The sequence below is a fragment of the Hyperolius riggenbachi genome, chromosome 2 (genome assembly GCF_040937935.1).
Source record: "Hyperolius riggenbachi isolate aHypRig1 chromosome 2, aHypRig1.pri, whole genome shotgun sequence".
NCBI classification, from domain to species: Eukaryota; Metazoa; Chordata; class Amphibia; order Anura; family Hyperoliidae; genus Hyperolius; species Hyperolius riggenbachi.
Window position 1 is genome coordinate 488,481,305 of NC_090647.1, and position 17,927 is coordinate 488,499,231.

Here is a 17,927-nt window from a genome sequence, read left to right on the forward strand (position 1 = left end):
CTAGCTAAACTGGGCACTATACCAGCTAAACTGGGCACTATACTAGCTAAACTGGGCACTATACTAGCTATACTGAGGCACTACCTACCCATACTGGGCGCTATACTGGGCACTATACTGGCTAAACTGGGCACTTTACTAGCCATACTGGGGCACTATACTAGCTAAACTGGGCACTATACTAGCTAAACTGGGCACTATACTGGCTAAACTGGGCACTATACTGGCTAAACTGGGCACTTTACTAGCCATACTGGGGCACTATACTGGCTAAACTGGGCACTATACCAGCTAAACTGGGCACTATACTAGCTAAACTGGGCACTATACTAGCTATACTGAGGCACTACCTACCCATACTGGGCGCTATACTGGGCACTATACTGGCTAAACTGGGCACTTTACTGGCCATACTGGGGCACTATACTGGCTAAACTGGGCACTATACCAGCTAAACTGGGCACTATACTAGCTAAACTGGGCACTATACTAGCTATACTGAGGCACTACCTACCCATACTGGGCGCTATACTGGGCACTATACTGGCTAAACTGCGCACTTTACTAGCCATACTGGGGCACTATACTAGCTAAACTGGGCACTATACTAGCTAAACTGAGGCACTACCTACCCATACTGGGCGCTATACTGGGCACTATACTGGCTATACTGGGCACTATACTGGCTATACTGGGCACTATACTAGCTATACTGGACACTACCTACCTATACTGGGCACTATACTAGCTATACTGGGACACACTGGGGGGCTGCACCAATCCAGCATTTCCTACCCCCGGCTTATATGGGGGTCAATCATTTTTCCCTGGTTTTTCAGGGAAAAGTTGGGGGTCGGCTTATATGCGAGTATATATGGTAGCTCTTGGAGATGTCATTAGTCTAGGGTTACACATGCTTTTTGCACCTGCACTGTGAATGTTTACATGGTGTGTTTAATAAAAACATGGAAACATTTAATTATTTGTGTGGTATTAGTTTAACCTCCCTGGCGGTAAGCCGCCGCTCCGCGCCGATTAGCCGCGCCCCCCCACCCCCCCAGACCCCGTACGCTGCCTGGCCAATCAGTGCCAGGCAGCGTTGAGGGGTTGATCGGGACTCCCAATGACGTCACGACGTCTGTGACGTCATGCCGCCCGTCGCCATGGCGACGGGGGAAGCCCTCCAGGAAATCCCGTTCTTTGAACGGGATTTCCTGATCGGAGATCGCCGGAGGCGATGGAAGAGGGCCGGGGAATCCGGTGCACAGCGGCTATCATGTAGCGAGCCCTGGGCTCGCTACATGATTTAAAAAAAACAAAAATAAAAAAAAAACTGCTCTGCTGCCCCCTGGAGGTTTTTAATAGACCGCCAGGGGGGTTAAGCAGACTGTGATTGTCTATTGTTGTGACTTAGATTAAGATCGGATGCACAGAGTATGGAATCGCACACCACAGTCGAGGTGCTGAGCCAAGTAAAGTCCACAACAAATTTCCATAAGGTTCGCACACTCTTGGATACCAAATCCTGTTTATTCAAAATGCGTGACACACCATTCCAGAAAACCAACGAATCATTTCGGGGCCCCTCGGGGTCCCCTTTGTCAAGGTAACAGCACAGAATGGTTAGATTAAGATCGGATCACATTTTATGACCACTTTGAGCAGAAATCCATATAATTTCAAATGGTTCACATACTTTTTATTTCTAATGTAAGTGGCGTAGGGACCCATACTGTTAATGGGGGGACCTCATCGCTGGTGTGAGGGTCTAGTGCACAATCATATTGTATGTAATCCATTTGGGAAGCTAATGTCCCCTTTCTTCAAACGCATACTTTTGCAGTCTAGTTGTTTTTAATGCTGCTAGTGTTCCAGCTTGATGTGAGGATCATGAGTGCAGGGTTAATGATCACTTATTTTTAACCAGTGTTTGGTGCTTCAATAAAAGTTTTACTTTCATTTTCTCATTCTTATCATTTTTGAAAAATATTACCACACATTCGCCAAGCCAACACAGCTCAAAGAAAAACAGTATTTAGGTACAATTGTCAAAATTATATACTTTCCAAGAAAAGGACCCAGGGAGATACGTATAGGGCGCACTTCTCTTGCACAGACTGGCAGCGACTGGCAGAACTAACAGGACCTGATACCGGAGCTGCAGGTAGCGGAGAACAGCAGCGTGGGAGCAATCCGTGCGCATGGGGCTAGAGGAAGCCCCAGGTATGTATAAAACTTTTTTTTTTTGTCTCTGGTTTCCTTTAATGCGCAAGATATTGAGACTGATGGAGAGAAGGCAAGGAGGAACAACAGATCACACAGACAAGGAGGGTCAAAAACTAGTCAGGGTCATACACAGGCGATCATGGAAATGAACAATCTCATAGTCAGTAAACAAGTAGAGGGTGGTACAGGCAGCAATCATGATTGGTCAGTGGTACAGGCAATAGGTTGGGCCAGGCAGAGAACTAGATAGGTCAGCGGTACAAGCAAGAGGTCAGTCTAAGCAGCAAACAATGGGAAGTCAAGGTTTAGGGTAAAGGTCAGTAACAAGCAAATCAATCCACAAGAAGCAATCGGAGTAGCACTCAGCAACTAGCCATAGCTAACGCTATCACGGACAATGAAAAGTGAGGACAGCTATGATTAAGGAGCCATACCACTCCGATACGCGTAAGCTTTTTTCTGTATGTTTTGATATTGGATTGAAGAGTAAAGATTTTTCTACTTTCACCGACTATCTGGTGCAGCGGGATATTTCTTTGGTTACTATCTGAAAAGTGAGGGGAGCCAGGCTTAAATCCCCCAAGCATCCAAATAGTGGCCGGCCACTCACACAGTGCACCAGTCATTCAGCAACAGCAGCCCTACCTGTGCATCAACTGACTCCAGGCTGTCAGCTGATGCTAAGTTCGCCGATGCCTAAATGCCTACACTGGCTGGGATGCGACACGCACCCGACCACTACGTCTGCCATCACGCGCACGCTGCTGACTGGGAGAGACTCCGCCCTCAGTACGCTGTGCCCGATACCCACAAGTATGCGGAACATCGTGGGCACATACATAAGGTAAGATTATGACAACAATGTTTTGGAAAGGTCATATCCAGAAAGATTTCAGCCTGTCACTGTTCAGAGCAATCTTTGGCATATCCAATGACAAAAGGGATAAACACCTGCAAAAAATTGTCACCCTAGTAGCCCACTGTATCATAGCCAAAAACTGGAAAAAAAGACCTGTTAGGCCTAGTGCACACCAAAACCGCTAGCAGATCCACAAAACGCTAGCGGTTTTGGGTGCGGATGACAGAGTTTAGTCCCAGTACACACCGGGCGGATCTTGATGCGATCCGCCGGGTGTTCACCGGCCGCATCCGCATCAGCATCCGCGTGGCTAATGTATCTCTATGGGCTGGTGCACACCGGCGGTTTGAGGTTTTTAGCAAACCGCAAACGTGCAGCAAGAGGGGGATGGGGATGTTACTAAAGGGGATGTTACTAAAGGAAACCCCAGGTAAGTTCTAGGTCTATTCAGGGTTCCTTTAAACAAGTCGTCTGGTAATAATGGTGAAATGAAGCTAAGTTTGGGAAATAAAAATAAGTACCATTTGAATTGAGATTCTGTGTTAGTACTGAAATCTGTACTCCATTTATCACTAACCTTCTACAGAATTCTGAAGAGAGTTACACCTACCGTATTTTTTGGAATATAAGACTCACTTTTTCTCCCCCCAAAAATGTACGAACACTCGCCAATATGAACAGCCAACATGTCGCAGTGTTGGGAACTCCCTGTATTGTCCCCTTTGTGTCCTCCTCTGCTCCCACGTGTCAGCAGTGGCTGAATAGAGTACTGGTTAAGGGCACCGCCTTTGACATGGGAGACCAGGGTTCGAATCCTGGCTAGGGTCAGTACCTATCCAGTAAGGAGTTCAAGGCAAGACTCCCTAACACTGCAGGGTGGCCTCCTGAGCACGTCCCAGTGGCTGCAGCTCCTGAGCGCTTTGATTCCGACAGGAGAAAAGCGCTATATAAATGTTCGGATTATTATTATTATTATCCTCCACTCCCTCGGTCTATATAATAGTAGTGGCAGTGCGTCTCTCGCTTCATCCATAGGATCATGCAGAGATCAGAGATATCTCCTCTCCCTCACTGTTCCCCTAGTAGTGGTCACGTGTAATGACACAATCAGCAGAAACGGTTAAGGAAGCAGTGAGAGAGGAGAGAGAGGTCTCTTATCGCTGTGGGCTCCGATGGAAGAGGTGAAAGATGCACTGCTGCTGCATTCATCTATACATTGGGGAGCAGAGGAGGAGACGGGGGAGCGAAGGAGGACACAAGGAGAGCAGAGGTCACAAGAGGAGGAAGAGGACACAAGAGGAGGAAGAAGAGGACACAAGAGGGGGCCGAGGACACAAGAGGAGGAAGAAGAGGACACAAGAGGAGGAAGAAGAGGACACAAGAGGAGGAAGAGGACACAAAGAGGGGGTCGAGGACACATAGGGGGGCAGAGGACACGAGGTACACAGGGGGACACATGGGGGACACAGGATTGCACATAGGGACACAGGAGCACACATGAAGGACACAAGAGGTACAAGGGGGACACAATAATTGGAGGGAGAACATTTACAAGATGCCCCTGGACAATGGACTCACCAGGTTTAGTATATTTTTTTCTCTGGTTTTGTCTTCTAAACTTAGGTGCGTCTTATAGTCCAGAGCATCTTATATGCCAAAAAATATGGTATATAGCTTCTGTCCTCCACAGAATTATATCTTAGCTTCATATATGTTCACCTTCTGTTTCTTGTTTTTCTTTTTAGGTCTCACACCTGATGTTTCTGCAGGATTCAGAAGTCCGCCTAACAAGGTAATATACTGTACAGGACATGCTTTTATGTAAAGGATACTTTATAAAGAGCACAAACAGGCACTTACTGCTTTTCGGCACATAAGCCTTACTTCTTCAAAATACTGGCACTTTTCAAACAAAATTATAAATATGGTGATGATCACTCAGCTTAAAGCACATACGAGCTGACATGTGGCATGATGAGATAGATATGTGTATGTACAGTGCCAAATAACTATACTGTATCACTGTAAGGAACTTACCTGTACGATCCCGCGATGAGAGCTCCTGCAGGAAGAGACAAGCCGCTCCGTCCTCTACCTCCTCTGCGCGCGCAGCTCGTAGCAACGCGGGTGTCCTTCCCGACAGGGCTGCGTGTGCCACTCCAGGTCCTCTGCATTCTAGCGCTGAAGGGAGTATGCGTCCGTCCTATTCTCTAAGAAAACATAAAAGTTATTGTCAGCTGACACATAGGTAGGATTTGTAATGTTGTGTCAGCTGATCTGTTAGTCAGCTGACACTCAGGCAGGGTTGCAATGTGAGTACCGGGTTGCTGTGTTGTGTGGCCGGCCACTGATTGGATGCTGCCAGTATTTAAAACTTGCTGTGACACTCACATGTTGCCCGTGATAGCTTTGGCTGTATGCTTTTGCTGGGTGTGATTATTTGTATTGGATTATCCGTGTATCGACCTTGCCTGAAATCTGACCACTCTCTGTCTGCCGCTTGTACTGACCCTCTGCTTGGAATCTGAGTATTCTCTGCCTGCCGCCTCTACCAACCCTCTGCCTGATAATTGACTACCCTCTGATTGCCACCTAGATTGAACATTGGATTGCCTGACTTTGATATTGCCTGCTCCTTGTGTACCTCGATACTTCTGATATAATGTGTATGACCTTGGCTTGTTACTGGACTTTGCTTATCTCCTGTTAGGTTCTGGTGAGTTACATAGTTCACTACGTTCAGCTCCTATACCTTGCACCTACAAGGCCTGGGTGTAACCGAAGTCGGGCAGGTGTTGCTCTTCACCTCCCGTTCAAGCGGGGACGCACCACATAGGGTGAAGAAGGTGGTGGTAGATTGGGGCATAGGAGCTGAGCTGTAAGCTGATAACTTGCCAAGCCTGACAATCACTTTACTTACAGCTATTTACATATTAGTGGAATCTACTAGCTAGGATCATATGCCAGTTTTATTAAGTTTGGGAAGACATACAGACTAACCTTCTCAATCCACTCAACTGGGAAAATGTTTTATTATTGCTCATGAAGGCACTACCAACTCCAGCATTCAATATATGAGCTGCCTACAAGATTAACTCTCAATGGCATAGAATTCCTACACAAACTCACAAAATATTCCCTGACCCACCAGACAAATTCAGGAAATGTGGTGATGCTATAGGCACATTTGACCACATTTGGCGGGATTGCCCAATTATTGCGCAGTGTTCGCAGGAGGGACACAATTGGTCCCATTGGATCACAGGCCTTCAAATACCTTTCAAAAAGAGACCTCTATCACTCCACCACAATGAGCTTTTGATGAAAATCTGTGCACTCCCTAATCTCCAGACTATAGAAAACCTAATTGAGATCTTTGATCAAGGGCAATAGGTTGTATGAGGTTCTGAAGACTTTCCAAAAGGGAGAAAAACACACAAAGAAAAACCACTGGAGCCAGGGCCGCAACTAGAAATCCCCGGGCCCCCCTGCAAAAAAAAAAATCACGCCCCCCCCCCCCCCTGCGCTCAGGGCCGCCCCACTCCCCCCACCTCAGGCTCTCCCCTCAGTGCGCTTCCCTTCCTGCAATTATCAGTGGAAGCAGGCGGGCAGCGGCAGGACACATACCTCCATCCACTGCGGAAGACCATCTGTAAGTGCTTCATGCTACTTCCTGTTTAAACAGGAAGTAGCATCAGACACTTAGAGGAAGCTTTGGCGGTGGAAGGTATGTGATCCTGCCGCTGATAATTGCAGGAGGGGAGCGCTGAGAGGAGAGCCCGAGGTGAAGGATGTGTGGCCACGTTTTCCTCTCATGTTGCGACCCCTCCTGCCCGCCAAAACAGCCCCGAGCGGGCACCCCGCGGGAGCAGGGGCTGCATCCCCTATTGTTACGCCCCTGAGTCTGGAGCCCCTTATGGTGTAGTATCTCAAGAAAACAAATGTGAATAATATATGTAAGAAAACTACTCACAAAGGGGACATGGAATTGAGCAGGTGAGGCAATACCATCCTCACTCGGGTCTTTAGAATTTGATGAAGGAGTGGGTCAGAAGGGCCATCATGGAAATGATCCAACATTTACATCACACTATGCCATGTTACAAAATCCAGTTTATTATGTTCTAATTCTAGTTACAGATGCTTTTTGCACACTGCAGTGTATAAGACAGTTACACCATTACATGTTTATATTTTTCATTTAAAAAATAACAACAGAATAACCCTTCTATCCTATTGAACTGTCCACTTTTAAATCTTTACAACAATAAAGATTACATAAACCCTCTAATTTTAAGAAGAAAGCCTGTAGTGTATGCTATAAACAGCTCATACATGTATCTGAAACATAAAACTTTAAATAAATGAAAATGATTAAAAAAGACCAAGACGGTACTGGAAAAAATGTTTATGAAATGTTTGATATTTAAATATAGTGTGTTAGCAAAAGTTATAGGTATATTTATTTTGCTGTACTGTGTTTTAAGGTTCCTCGTGGTCAACAGATATACGCCGTTTACTCTGATCTTCCACTTAGCAGTGATGATGAGTTGGAAGAGCGACCCCAGGCTTGTGATGCATATTGGTCTAATAGTAAGAGGGTAAGAAGAGCAGCAATGAACCAGGAAACAAAAGCAAATTTAGAGGATCTGTGTGCTATTGCAACATTTTCGGTGGGCCTGAATTTTCCATAAGGCACTGTAGGCAAGTGCCTACAGGTGCCTTATGTGGGAAAGGTGGCACCCCTCCCCGAATGCTCCCATCCTCCAGTCTTCGCCCTCTCTCTCTATGCAGAGACGCTAACAAGCTTACATGCAGTGCCGTGTCAACCACTGACTCTCAGCACTCCATCGGTGGCATCTCCAGTCGCATGTCCACGTAGTTATGGCTACAGAGGCATCTCATGTGACCTGTTAGTACATGCCACAGGACACACGAGATGCCGCAGTAGCCATAGGGAGGATGCTGGATATGTATCTGGAGTTCCCATAGCTGGAATCCCAAGAGCCGCATTATGCTCATGGGTTCTATTGCACTGCTAATGCTACGATGCGACTGTATCATGATAATACAATTGCATCATCATTATATCATGATTAAATTACACCAAGGGAAGGATAGGAATAGATGGCCTTCCAGGAATATACTGCCCCCCCCCCCCCCCCACACACACACACACACACACACACACCACCACCACCACCACCATATATGTTAGTAACTAAAAGGGAGTGATACCTACTGAGGACAAATGATCCTACATTTATATTACACTACATTCTGTAACATAATCCAGATTATTATGTTCTAATTCTAGTTACAGATGTTTTTTGCATGCTGCAGTGTATAAGACAGTTACACCATTACTTCAGAACAGAATTATCCACAAGGCTTACCAAAGAGATCAAAAAGGGCAGCCAAAGTTCCTTCTTTGTCTACGGGAGTACATACAAAAACGCAGCCGAAAAACATCTCACCCTGCTCCTGCAAATGTCCCGGCAGCGTTAATTACTATTCCCCCTCCAGGATGCCATGGACTCGGGGGGGAATAAGCTGTAATTTGGCTGCCAGCTATTGCAATTGTATGTCATGAATCTGTAGCATTCATGAGATACCTCAACCGAATTACGCTGTTTTTAATCATTTGGGCTCCGTCTTTTGACGGTGTTCAAATTACTGTCTGAGCAGCGCTATAGTCGTAATCCACATTATGGCCTATGGCGGCACGTAACGGTGCCAAAATCACCAGTGCCGTTTTGCACTGTTAGGATTTAGCAATGCCCAGCATGCTCTGCTATTAAAGGAAACCTGTACGAAATAAAACGTGCCCCTGAGGAGTACTTACCTTGGGAGGGGGAAGCCCCTGGATCCTAATGAGGCTTACCCTGTCCTTGGCAGTAGCCCCGATCCAGCGTAGAGACCCCCGGACGGCTCCACACTCATAGCAATGTCTTAATTCGCCTCACACAGGCGCAGTAGTGGCTTTACCCCGATTTTCCATGCAGCAGTGATGAGTTCTGAGAACCACCCCAGGCTTCTCATGTATTTTGGTTCAACAGTAACAGGGTGAGCACTGCAGGCACCCCGGTAAAAAGGGCCTAATGCTAATTGCTGAGATTAATGACTAGCAGTGGTAAAAAGGATGCTAAAGCCACCTAATAAAATAGCAGTTATAGCAATTGCTTGCTTAGCGGTTATAGCGGTTGCTCAGTATTTGTAGCCGCAATTTGCTTGTTTCTATATGCGCCAAAACTATCTCTATCCCTAACTATTTATTATGAACTACTATATTGCAGCTACAAGAAACTGTTGAAAAGGATAGTTGGGGTTAAGGTTAGGCACCATGGGGGGGGGGGGGGGTTAAGTTTAGACACTACCGTGAGGGGTTAAAGTTAGGGACCACCATCGGAGGTTAAGGTTAGTTGCCGAGTGGAGACTGGTTAAGGTTAGGCATCACCACAAGGTAGGGCACCATGGAAGGTTAAAGCTAGACACGGGGGGGGGGGGGGGGGGGGAGTTAGGTTAAGTTAGATACCACCATGGACAGGGCTGGATTTCTGGAAGGGTCACAAAAGCCATGGCCTTGGGTGCTGAAAAAAACAGAAGGACGGCAGGACTTGGGGAGAGATAAGAGGCCACATGTCAAAATGAATCATCTCTCCTGCTCTTAAAGGAGTCATCAGGGCAAATATAGTAAAATGAGCGGTACTTACCGGGGGCTTCCTCCAACCCCAAGCTCCCAGGACCTCCTTCGCCGCAGCTCTGCCCGCAACCCGGTCCCCGACGATGACGTCAGAGCGACCTGGAGGTCGCTCTGTACTGTGCCTGCGCGATCGGCGCTGTCAATCACCACCATGTGGGCCGGAGCAGACTGCGCAGGTGCAGAACTACTGTGTGATTGACAGCGCCGATTGCGCAGGCGCAGTACAGAGCGACCTCCAGGTCGCTCTGATGTCATCGTCGGGGACCGGGTCGGAGCTCCGGCGAACGGCTGAGGGCAGAGCTGCGGCGAGGGAGGTCCTGGGAGCTTGGGGCTGGAGGAAGCCCCCGGTAAGTACCGCTCATTTTACTATATTTGCCCTGATGACTCCTTTAAGCTGCCTTACTTTGCTGCACACACAGCCTGAATTCCAGAGCTCCGTGCATCTTCCTTACTTCCTGGTGTGCGATGAGACAGTGCTATCTCCTGCTGATCCAGGAACATACAAGCTTCAGTTTAGTGCCAGGGTTGTAGAGTAAAAATTCTGATCTGGTAAAGTTTACATTCATGGGAATATGAGCTACACTTTACAACTCAAGCTGAGCTGATCAATATAGCTGGTCAGATTCTGTTAATGATTTAAGTCATTCCTTCTTCTCTCCCTTCTGGACTCGTAAATCTTAAACAGAAAGAGAAAATCTTTTTCTTTACCCTAGAGAAATTTATGGCAGTCCCTCCTAAGCTAAATCTTAACAGCTTGCTGGCTCATTTTAAAGATAGCAGTATTGTGGTAGAGGGTAGCAGGATATAAGGGAGCCGACAGCTAGTGGAGGAAAAGGGCGCCGCCATAGACTCTAATGCATTTATCATTATTACGGCGCCTAAAGCAGAAAAAAGGGTGCCCGATAAATCCTTAACATCATTATAACATTAAAGTTTTTGAAATAGGTTATCGTTTTAGAAGCTTGCAACGTTATAGTTTTTGTCATATTATTTCATTTGTATGTACAGATTTTACTTTATCAAATATATTATTGTTTCTATGTGTGTAAGGGTGTTTCTGCAGGGGGAGTGGTTAGGGTTAGGCACCACCAAGGGGGGTGGTTAGGGTTAGGCACCACCCGGGGGCGGTTAGGGTTAGGAAACACCTGGGGTAATTAGGGTTAGGCACCACTGGGGAAGGGGGGTGGTTAGGCGCCTCCCGGGGGCGGTTAGGGTTAGGAAACACCTGGGGTAATTAGGGTTAGGCACCACTTGGGGGGGTGGTTAGGGTTAGGCACCACCGGGGGGTTAGGGTTAGGCACCACTGGGGGGGGGGTGGTTAGGGTTAGGCACCACCGGGGGGTTAGGGTTAGGCACCACTGGGGGCGGTGGTTAGGGTTAGGCACCACCAGGGGAGTGGTTAGTTTTAGGCAACACCAGGGGAGGGTTCTTTGTGAGAGTAGGGTTAGGTTAAGCTGTATTGTTGAATTACATAACGATTTTTAACGTTAATATCTTTTCGTTATCATCTCCCATCTGTGTTAAAATGGTATTTATCGTAAACCAATTTTGTTAATGATTTTTATAGTTGAAATTTTGTTATCCACCAGCGCCAATTCGATATCCAGCTGGGCTCTTTTTTTCTGGTGCCTTTTTTTCATGAACCCCAGTAGAGTATTTGTACCGTGTTAGCCATAAGAAAAAAAATCAGTAAAAGCATTACTAATAAGTCTGAAGAATGCATAGCAATAAAATCAGCATTTCAGCATGCATGGATGCATCTTTTTTTTCTCAATAGCCTTGCTAAATTCCAGTGTTATCAGGTCAGCAGCAGTGGATTTGGCTACCAGATTTTAACAGAACAGACCATGTCAAAAGGTAAACAGACCGTTGAAAAGATACTATTGGGTAAGGTCCTTTATATCGTGAAGGATCAAAACACAGTCCTTTTTAAGGGCAGTCCACCTTGCCCACCATGACTAATGTATTTCTTTAGAGAAGGACTCATATAATTGATGCAATCTCAAGATCACCGAAAATTCCTTATAAAAAAGCTTTATTGACACATATACAAAACAGGTATATCCAAAAATAGAAAATGTATAAAAATACAGTTCTTGAATATCAAACAGTGGGTCCTCATAGAGCCAAAAATAGGGACGATATCTAATTTGACTTGGAAAATGATTGTAGCTTAATGGGTATTTATATTGTTCAAAGCCTTGAACAATATAAATACCCATTAAGCTACAATCATTTTCCAAGTCAAATTAGATATCGTCCCTATTTTTGGCTCTATGAGGACCCACTGTTTGATATTCAAGAACTGTATTTTTATACATTTTCTATTTTTGGATATACCTGTTTTGTATATGTGTCAATAAAGCTTTTTTATAAGGAATTTTCGGTGATCTTGAGATTGCATCAATTATATGAGTCCTTCTCTAAAGAAATACAATAGGTAAACAGAAGACACATTAATGGTTAATTTATTTAGAAGATAGATAACAGATAAAAAGCTGCTTGTTGAAAACAACAAATAACATTTATAAAGTTTTTTCTGCCATAGGACTCAAAGCGCATAAGCATGGCTCAGACCAGTAATTGATTGATTGGTAAATTGTGGTACATTGGAGGAATTCTATAAGTCTGGAAATGCTAGGCTAAACAGGTGGCTTTTCAGTCTAGATTTGAATAGCTCCAGGGATGAGGCTGTCTTTACTGGATGTGGTAAGGAATTTCAAAGGGTAGGGGCAGCATGACATAAAGCACTAGCTTCAAAGGTTTTGTGGTGCACTCTAGTCAGTTCTCTGGTCACTAGGATGCCAGTGTCTCCAGCACTCTGAAGCACACTGAATGCTCTGCACTCTTTATCCCTTTCTCCTTCAGCTTCTGGCAAAATATAGCTTTTAACAGAATGCATCACAGTAACACAGTTTGGAGGATTATTTAGCTTACAGTAATGTTTGTTTATAAATCCCATGTAGTAATTCATTGAGATGTATAGAATGTAAAACACACCCACCCAGCACTCTGGCAATAGTCAGCTCTTAGGACGAAACCAGTGGGTATATCCTCCCGTGTTTAAAGGGGAACTTCAGCCTAAGCAAACATACTGTCATTAAGTTACATTAGTTATGTTAATTAAAATAGATAAGTAATATAAACTCTTACCCATGTTTTCAAAGAACAGGCAAACGTTTGTGATTTCATGGGGGAGCCATCTTTTCATGGGGGCAGCCATCTTTTTGGTTGAAAGGAGGTGACAGGGAGCATGAGACACAGTTCCAACTGTCCTCTGGCCTGATCACCCCTCCCAGCTGCGCACGCTAGGCTTCAAATCTCAAATTCAAAATTAAAAAAAAAAAATTGGTGCCAAAACAGCAGAAGGAGAACAACAACATCAGAAATCCCATCATGCTTTGCACAGCATCAGGTGAAAAATGCCCGAGCAGTTTTCTTCTGTGCAGCTAAAAATGATGCTTGGGTAAGAAAAACAAAGTTCTGATGCTGTCAAATTGTTAAAGAAATACCAAGCCTTTTCAGTGCTGCTGAGTAGATTTTTAGTCTGGAGGTTAACTTTAAGGAGTTTCCCTATGCCTGGACAAACACCCGAGGCAAAACCGTTGTAGCGTCCTTCCCACTTTCCCCTGTGACCCTGCCTACTTCCACATGTCACATTCCAGACACTTGCTACCACATGGTTTTGTATGAATAAATAACAGCAACAGTGACAGTTCCCAGATCTTGAGGCCACATCCTGGAAGGTTGACCAGTCTCCAAGATTTGAAATGTTTTAACCATTTTTGCAATTTGAAACTGTTGACACAGGAATATCAATCTGTTTAGATTTGGTCTTATGTCTGGTGCACACCATGCAATTTCCTGTCAGATAGATGGGTCGAATTGATTATTTCTGACAGGTCCGATCTGATTTCCAATCCTTTTTCTGATCGATTTTGTATGGAAGTGATCAGATAATTGATCAGAAAAACAATCGGAAATCAGATCAGACCTGACGGAAATAATCGGTTTGACCCCTTCAATCTGACGGGAAATTGCATGGTGTGTACCAGGCATCTCCACAGACAACATTCTCCTTTGTTTTTTTCTGGTCTGTGTTCAGTGTGGGATACTGAGCTGTAACGATAACGGTACACAGCTCTGTATTTAAGTGACCAATCAGTTTTAAAGTAGAATTTTGCTTAATCTCTCCCTGCAGCCACTGGAGGAAAATCTTCTGGCTAACAAATTTGAAGACAAGATTCGTCCTTGTATTGATCTCATTGACTCGCTGAGGTCACTTGGGGTGGATAAGGACTTGCCCTTGCCGGCCATCGCTGTCATTGGTGATCAGAGTTCAGGGAAGAGTTCTGTACTGGAGGCTCTGTCCGGAGTGTCTCTACCCAGAGGGAACGGTAAGGAAGTTAACACAACTGCCTTTACTGACCCCTCCCCCCCCCCCTTCCCTTGTGTTATCTACCCTCTACTTGGTCAGGCGGCTGACACCACCCCAGCAAACAACAACCACAACTTTTGCATCGAGAGAGCAGCCACGCCCAGCTTGACTGGACACCCAAGTGGAGTCGGGTTTTTGCATCTCACCTGCCTACAGTGGTTGGTTGCCCTTCTGCAAACTTCCTTTGTGATTACCTTTACCTACTCTACCTCAGTTTTCTATTGTTATGACTTACTGCACCATCGGGGGTCAGTTGTCTCTGTCCCATTATCTGTGTTTTTGTTCCCCTCCAGGGTGTTCTCAGTTCACCCTACCCACCTGTATCTATGATGATATGACTCTGAAATGCTTCTTCCCTCTGTGGCTGTGTACCCTCTGCAGGGATTGTCACACGATGCCCCCTGGAGCTGAAGTTGAAGAAAAACCCAGAGTGGCTAGCAACTATTTCCTACCGTAATAAAAAGCAAAACATCGAAAGCGCTTTGAAGGTTGAGCAGGCAGTAAGGATGGGTAAGCTGCACCAATGCTGATCTAAGATCTATTTTTTTTTATTTTTTGTCATACAAGTAAAAATAATGCAGCTATTTAAAAACAGAGTCGCAGTAAAACCCATACCGTGCTTGCGGCTGTTTAAGCCTGATACGGTGTAGATTTAACTGCACTAGCTCTTTCACTCCTGACGCACATGCGCCCGCAGTCACTAAACTCAGCTGTCTAATGACAGACAATTGTGTTCAATGCAATCTTCAGGAACCAATTTCATTGTCTCCTGAACCTGTGATCACTGCCAGTCACAGTGGTCAGAGTGCATTTTTTTTCTTACAGTCTCTGGTCCTTAAAGTGAACCTGAGGGGAACCTCAGGGTCAGAAATTAAATACTTATCCAAGAAGTAAGCCTCTCGATCAGGGGTGTAACGGGACAAGGGGGGGGGGGGGGGGAGCAGCCGCTGCGACTACAGGGGGGCCCAGAGGTGAGTGTGTGAGTGTGTGTGTGTGTGTGTGTGTGTGGGGGAGGGGGGGGGGGAGGCAACTACTAACCTTCCCTTTCTCTGATACTCCAGATCAGGTGTTTTTGTGACTACACATGTTATGGGTGTGAAGATCCTGATGGCCATGTTTTTAAAACATATTTTTATTGGCACAGCAAGAAAGACATTGCTTACAGTATTCTTCATCACATCAGAAAAATATGTCAGGTTCTCATTACTGAGCGAAAAACATTATGAGAAACAAATGTTCCCATTTAGGAAGCAAGGAAATTTCCTCTCCGTCCATTTGTCCAGGGCTATGAAAAAGAGTAGGGCTTAATGAGATGTTGTTTACTAGAGATATTATTGGCAAAAGCCAATAAAACTCACCAAAACTTCTGGATGTTATCACATTGCCATTACAAATGGTTCAGATATGGAACTTGATCACCACATTTAGGACATGTCACCAAAATGATCTTCCTAGTATGGCGATATGGACCTTTGGTGGGATATATGCCCTATAAACAGTTTTAAAATACATTTCTCTCCAAACCTCTCCAATCATAACCTATCTAACCACTCTCCATCCTTCTGAAACAAAATCAAAAATTTCATCTTTGGCCACACTTGTTTTATGAGCCTTGTAAGATGGGTCCCCAGGCTGTGGGGTCACCAAGAAGAGGCAAAGGGAGGGTTGTGAACATTAAAGTGTCGCATCAAAGTTTTGCTGGGGGGACTCCATGATTTATAGTTCTGCCCCTTGATCCTCTAGTGGCTTACCATGCTGTCCTCTGGACCACCGCTGCTGCCCCAGAACCTTCTGCACATTGAAACCACGCTCCTCTTTGTGCACGAGCACGGCTGCACCGCACCCGCGCAAGCACGACCGCCCCTATGCAGTAGCACAGAGCCACTTACCATCATGCACATGCTTGAAGAGGAGCTTGATTACGAGCTTGAAATCCAACCAGCTCCTGTCAGTTTTCTTTGTGGGGTCCATGCTCGGCAATGGTGGACCTGAGGACAACGTGCTAAGCCTCTACAGGATCCGGAGGCTTCCCTCTTCTTAGGCAAGTCTTTACATTTCTGACCTGAGGCTCACCTCGAGGAAACTTTAAAGGAGCATTATGGTGAAAATCATGAAAAATAAGGTATAAAAATTACACCGTACAATCACATATATAGCAGATAAATATAAATCATTATTGAAACCAAAAACATCAGCACTAATTTTTAATCAATCATGAAATTACACTTACACTTATTATTCACACTTCAATAAGGCTAAATGATAAGATTCCTGGTTGCATGACAAATTATTATTAAATTGTGTTGTAATTAAGTAATTACTGTGCAAAGTAAGCAAAGTTCTCTGCTACAGCTCGCCCCCCCCAACCCAAATATAGCTGAAGATTTTCTGCATTGTGTACTCAGCTTAGCTGAACATAATATGATAATTTAGGTATGGCAACAGCGATCTTATCAATTAATTGCCCATTTGTCCCGGTTATTACACCATTTCAATTATATCCCTATCACAATGTATGGCGCCAATATTTTATTTGGAAACAAAGGTGCATTTTTTAAATTTGCATCCATCACTATTTACAAGCTTATAATTTTAAAAAGTATAGTAATACACTCGCTTGACTTGCTTATTAAAAAAGTTCAGACCCTTAGGTAACTATATGTTTTTTTTAATTGTAATTTTTTTTTTTTTGTTAAAAATTTTATTTGGGTTTGTTTGGACTGGGGAGGTAAACAAGGGATTTAAAATTAAATCTATTGTGTATATTAAAAAAAGAAATAAGTAGATGTAGTTTTACTATTTGGCCACAAGATGGCCACAGTGAGTTTTTGATTTTCCGTCCTGCAAGCGAGAGCTCTCGCTTGCAGGAACAGAAGGGGTGACGTGGGACACAGAAAAATCGCGGCTTTCCGGAGAAAGACGTAGTTTTTTCTTAAGGGAACACAGATCAATGAATGGGATCTGTATTCCCATTAATTGATCACAGGGGCAGCGAATGGCGGTGGGAGCACGCACGGCCCCGCAGCAGCTGTGCAGTCTATCTGGACGGATATATCCATTCAGATAGACAGAAGTGGTTAAAGGGAACCCGAGGTGAGGGTGATATGGAATCTGTCATATGTATTTCCTTGTAAACAATGCCAGTTGCCTGGCAGTCCTGTTGATCTTCTGGCATAAGTGGTGTCTCCGTCAAAACCCTGGAACAAGCATATGGCTATTCCAGTAAAACCTGAGTCAACTGAGTCTCAGAGTACCTGATCTGCATATGCTTGTTCAGGGTCTATGGCTAAAAGTATGAGAGACACAGGATCAGGAGGACTGCCAGGCAACTGGTATTGTTCAAAAGGAAATAAATATGGCAGCCCCCCTATTTCTCTCACAGTCTTACAGCAAATACTAATTATTGTTAGTTATTATTATTATTAGTAGTAGTAGAGATGTGCATATTTGTGTATAGATTTTTATTCCCAATAAACATTATTGTAAATATAAATCTATATATACAAATGTGTGCATCAATCATCTTATATCATCATATCATCTTTTTATACTAACTAAATACACAATAAAAATAAATATATATAAATGTACAATATGGCTAGAGCTGAGCTTATATGAGATTCTGGTACAAGCTCAGGCTGTTAATTAGATAATACTATCTGACTTGATGTAGTATATTACTATAAGCAGATGTCTTCACG

General features: G+C 44.5%; 1 protein-coding gene across 2 annotated transcripts in view; it reads left to right on the top strand.

Annotated features, from left to right (window-relative positions):
* Nucleotides 1-17,927, top strand: part of LOC137547141 (interferon-induced GTP-binding protein Mx2-like) — an 89,542-nt gene that overhangs the window by 20,767 nt on the left and 50,848 nt on the right. Inside the window, exons 3-6 of one of the 2 annotated variants that reach the window (XM_068270380.1) lie at nucleotides 4,831-4,877; nucleotides 7,573-7,686; nucleotides 13,990-14,185; nucleotides 14,608-14,736. In XM_068270380.1, coding sequence (XP_068126481.1) covers nucleotides 4,831-4,877; nucleotides 7,573-7,686; nucleotides 13,990-14,185; nucleotides 14,608-14,736 — 486 coding nt within the window. The remainder of the gene's footprint in view (nucleotides 1-4,830; nucleotides 4,878-7,572; nucleotides 7,687-13,989; nucleotides 14,186-14,607; nucleotides 14,737-17,927) is intronic. The other variant, XM_068270381.1, reaches the window with a different exon arrangement.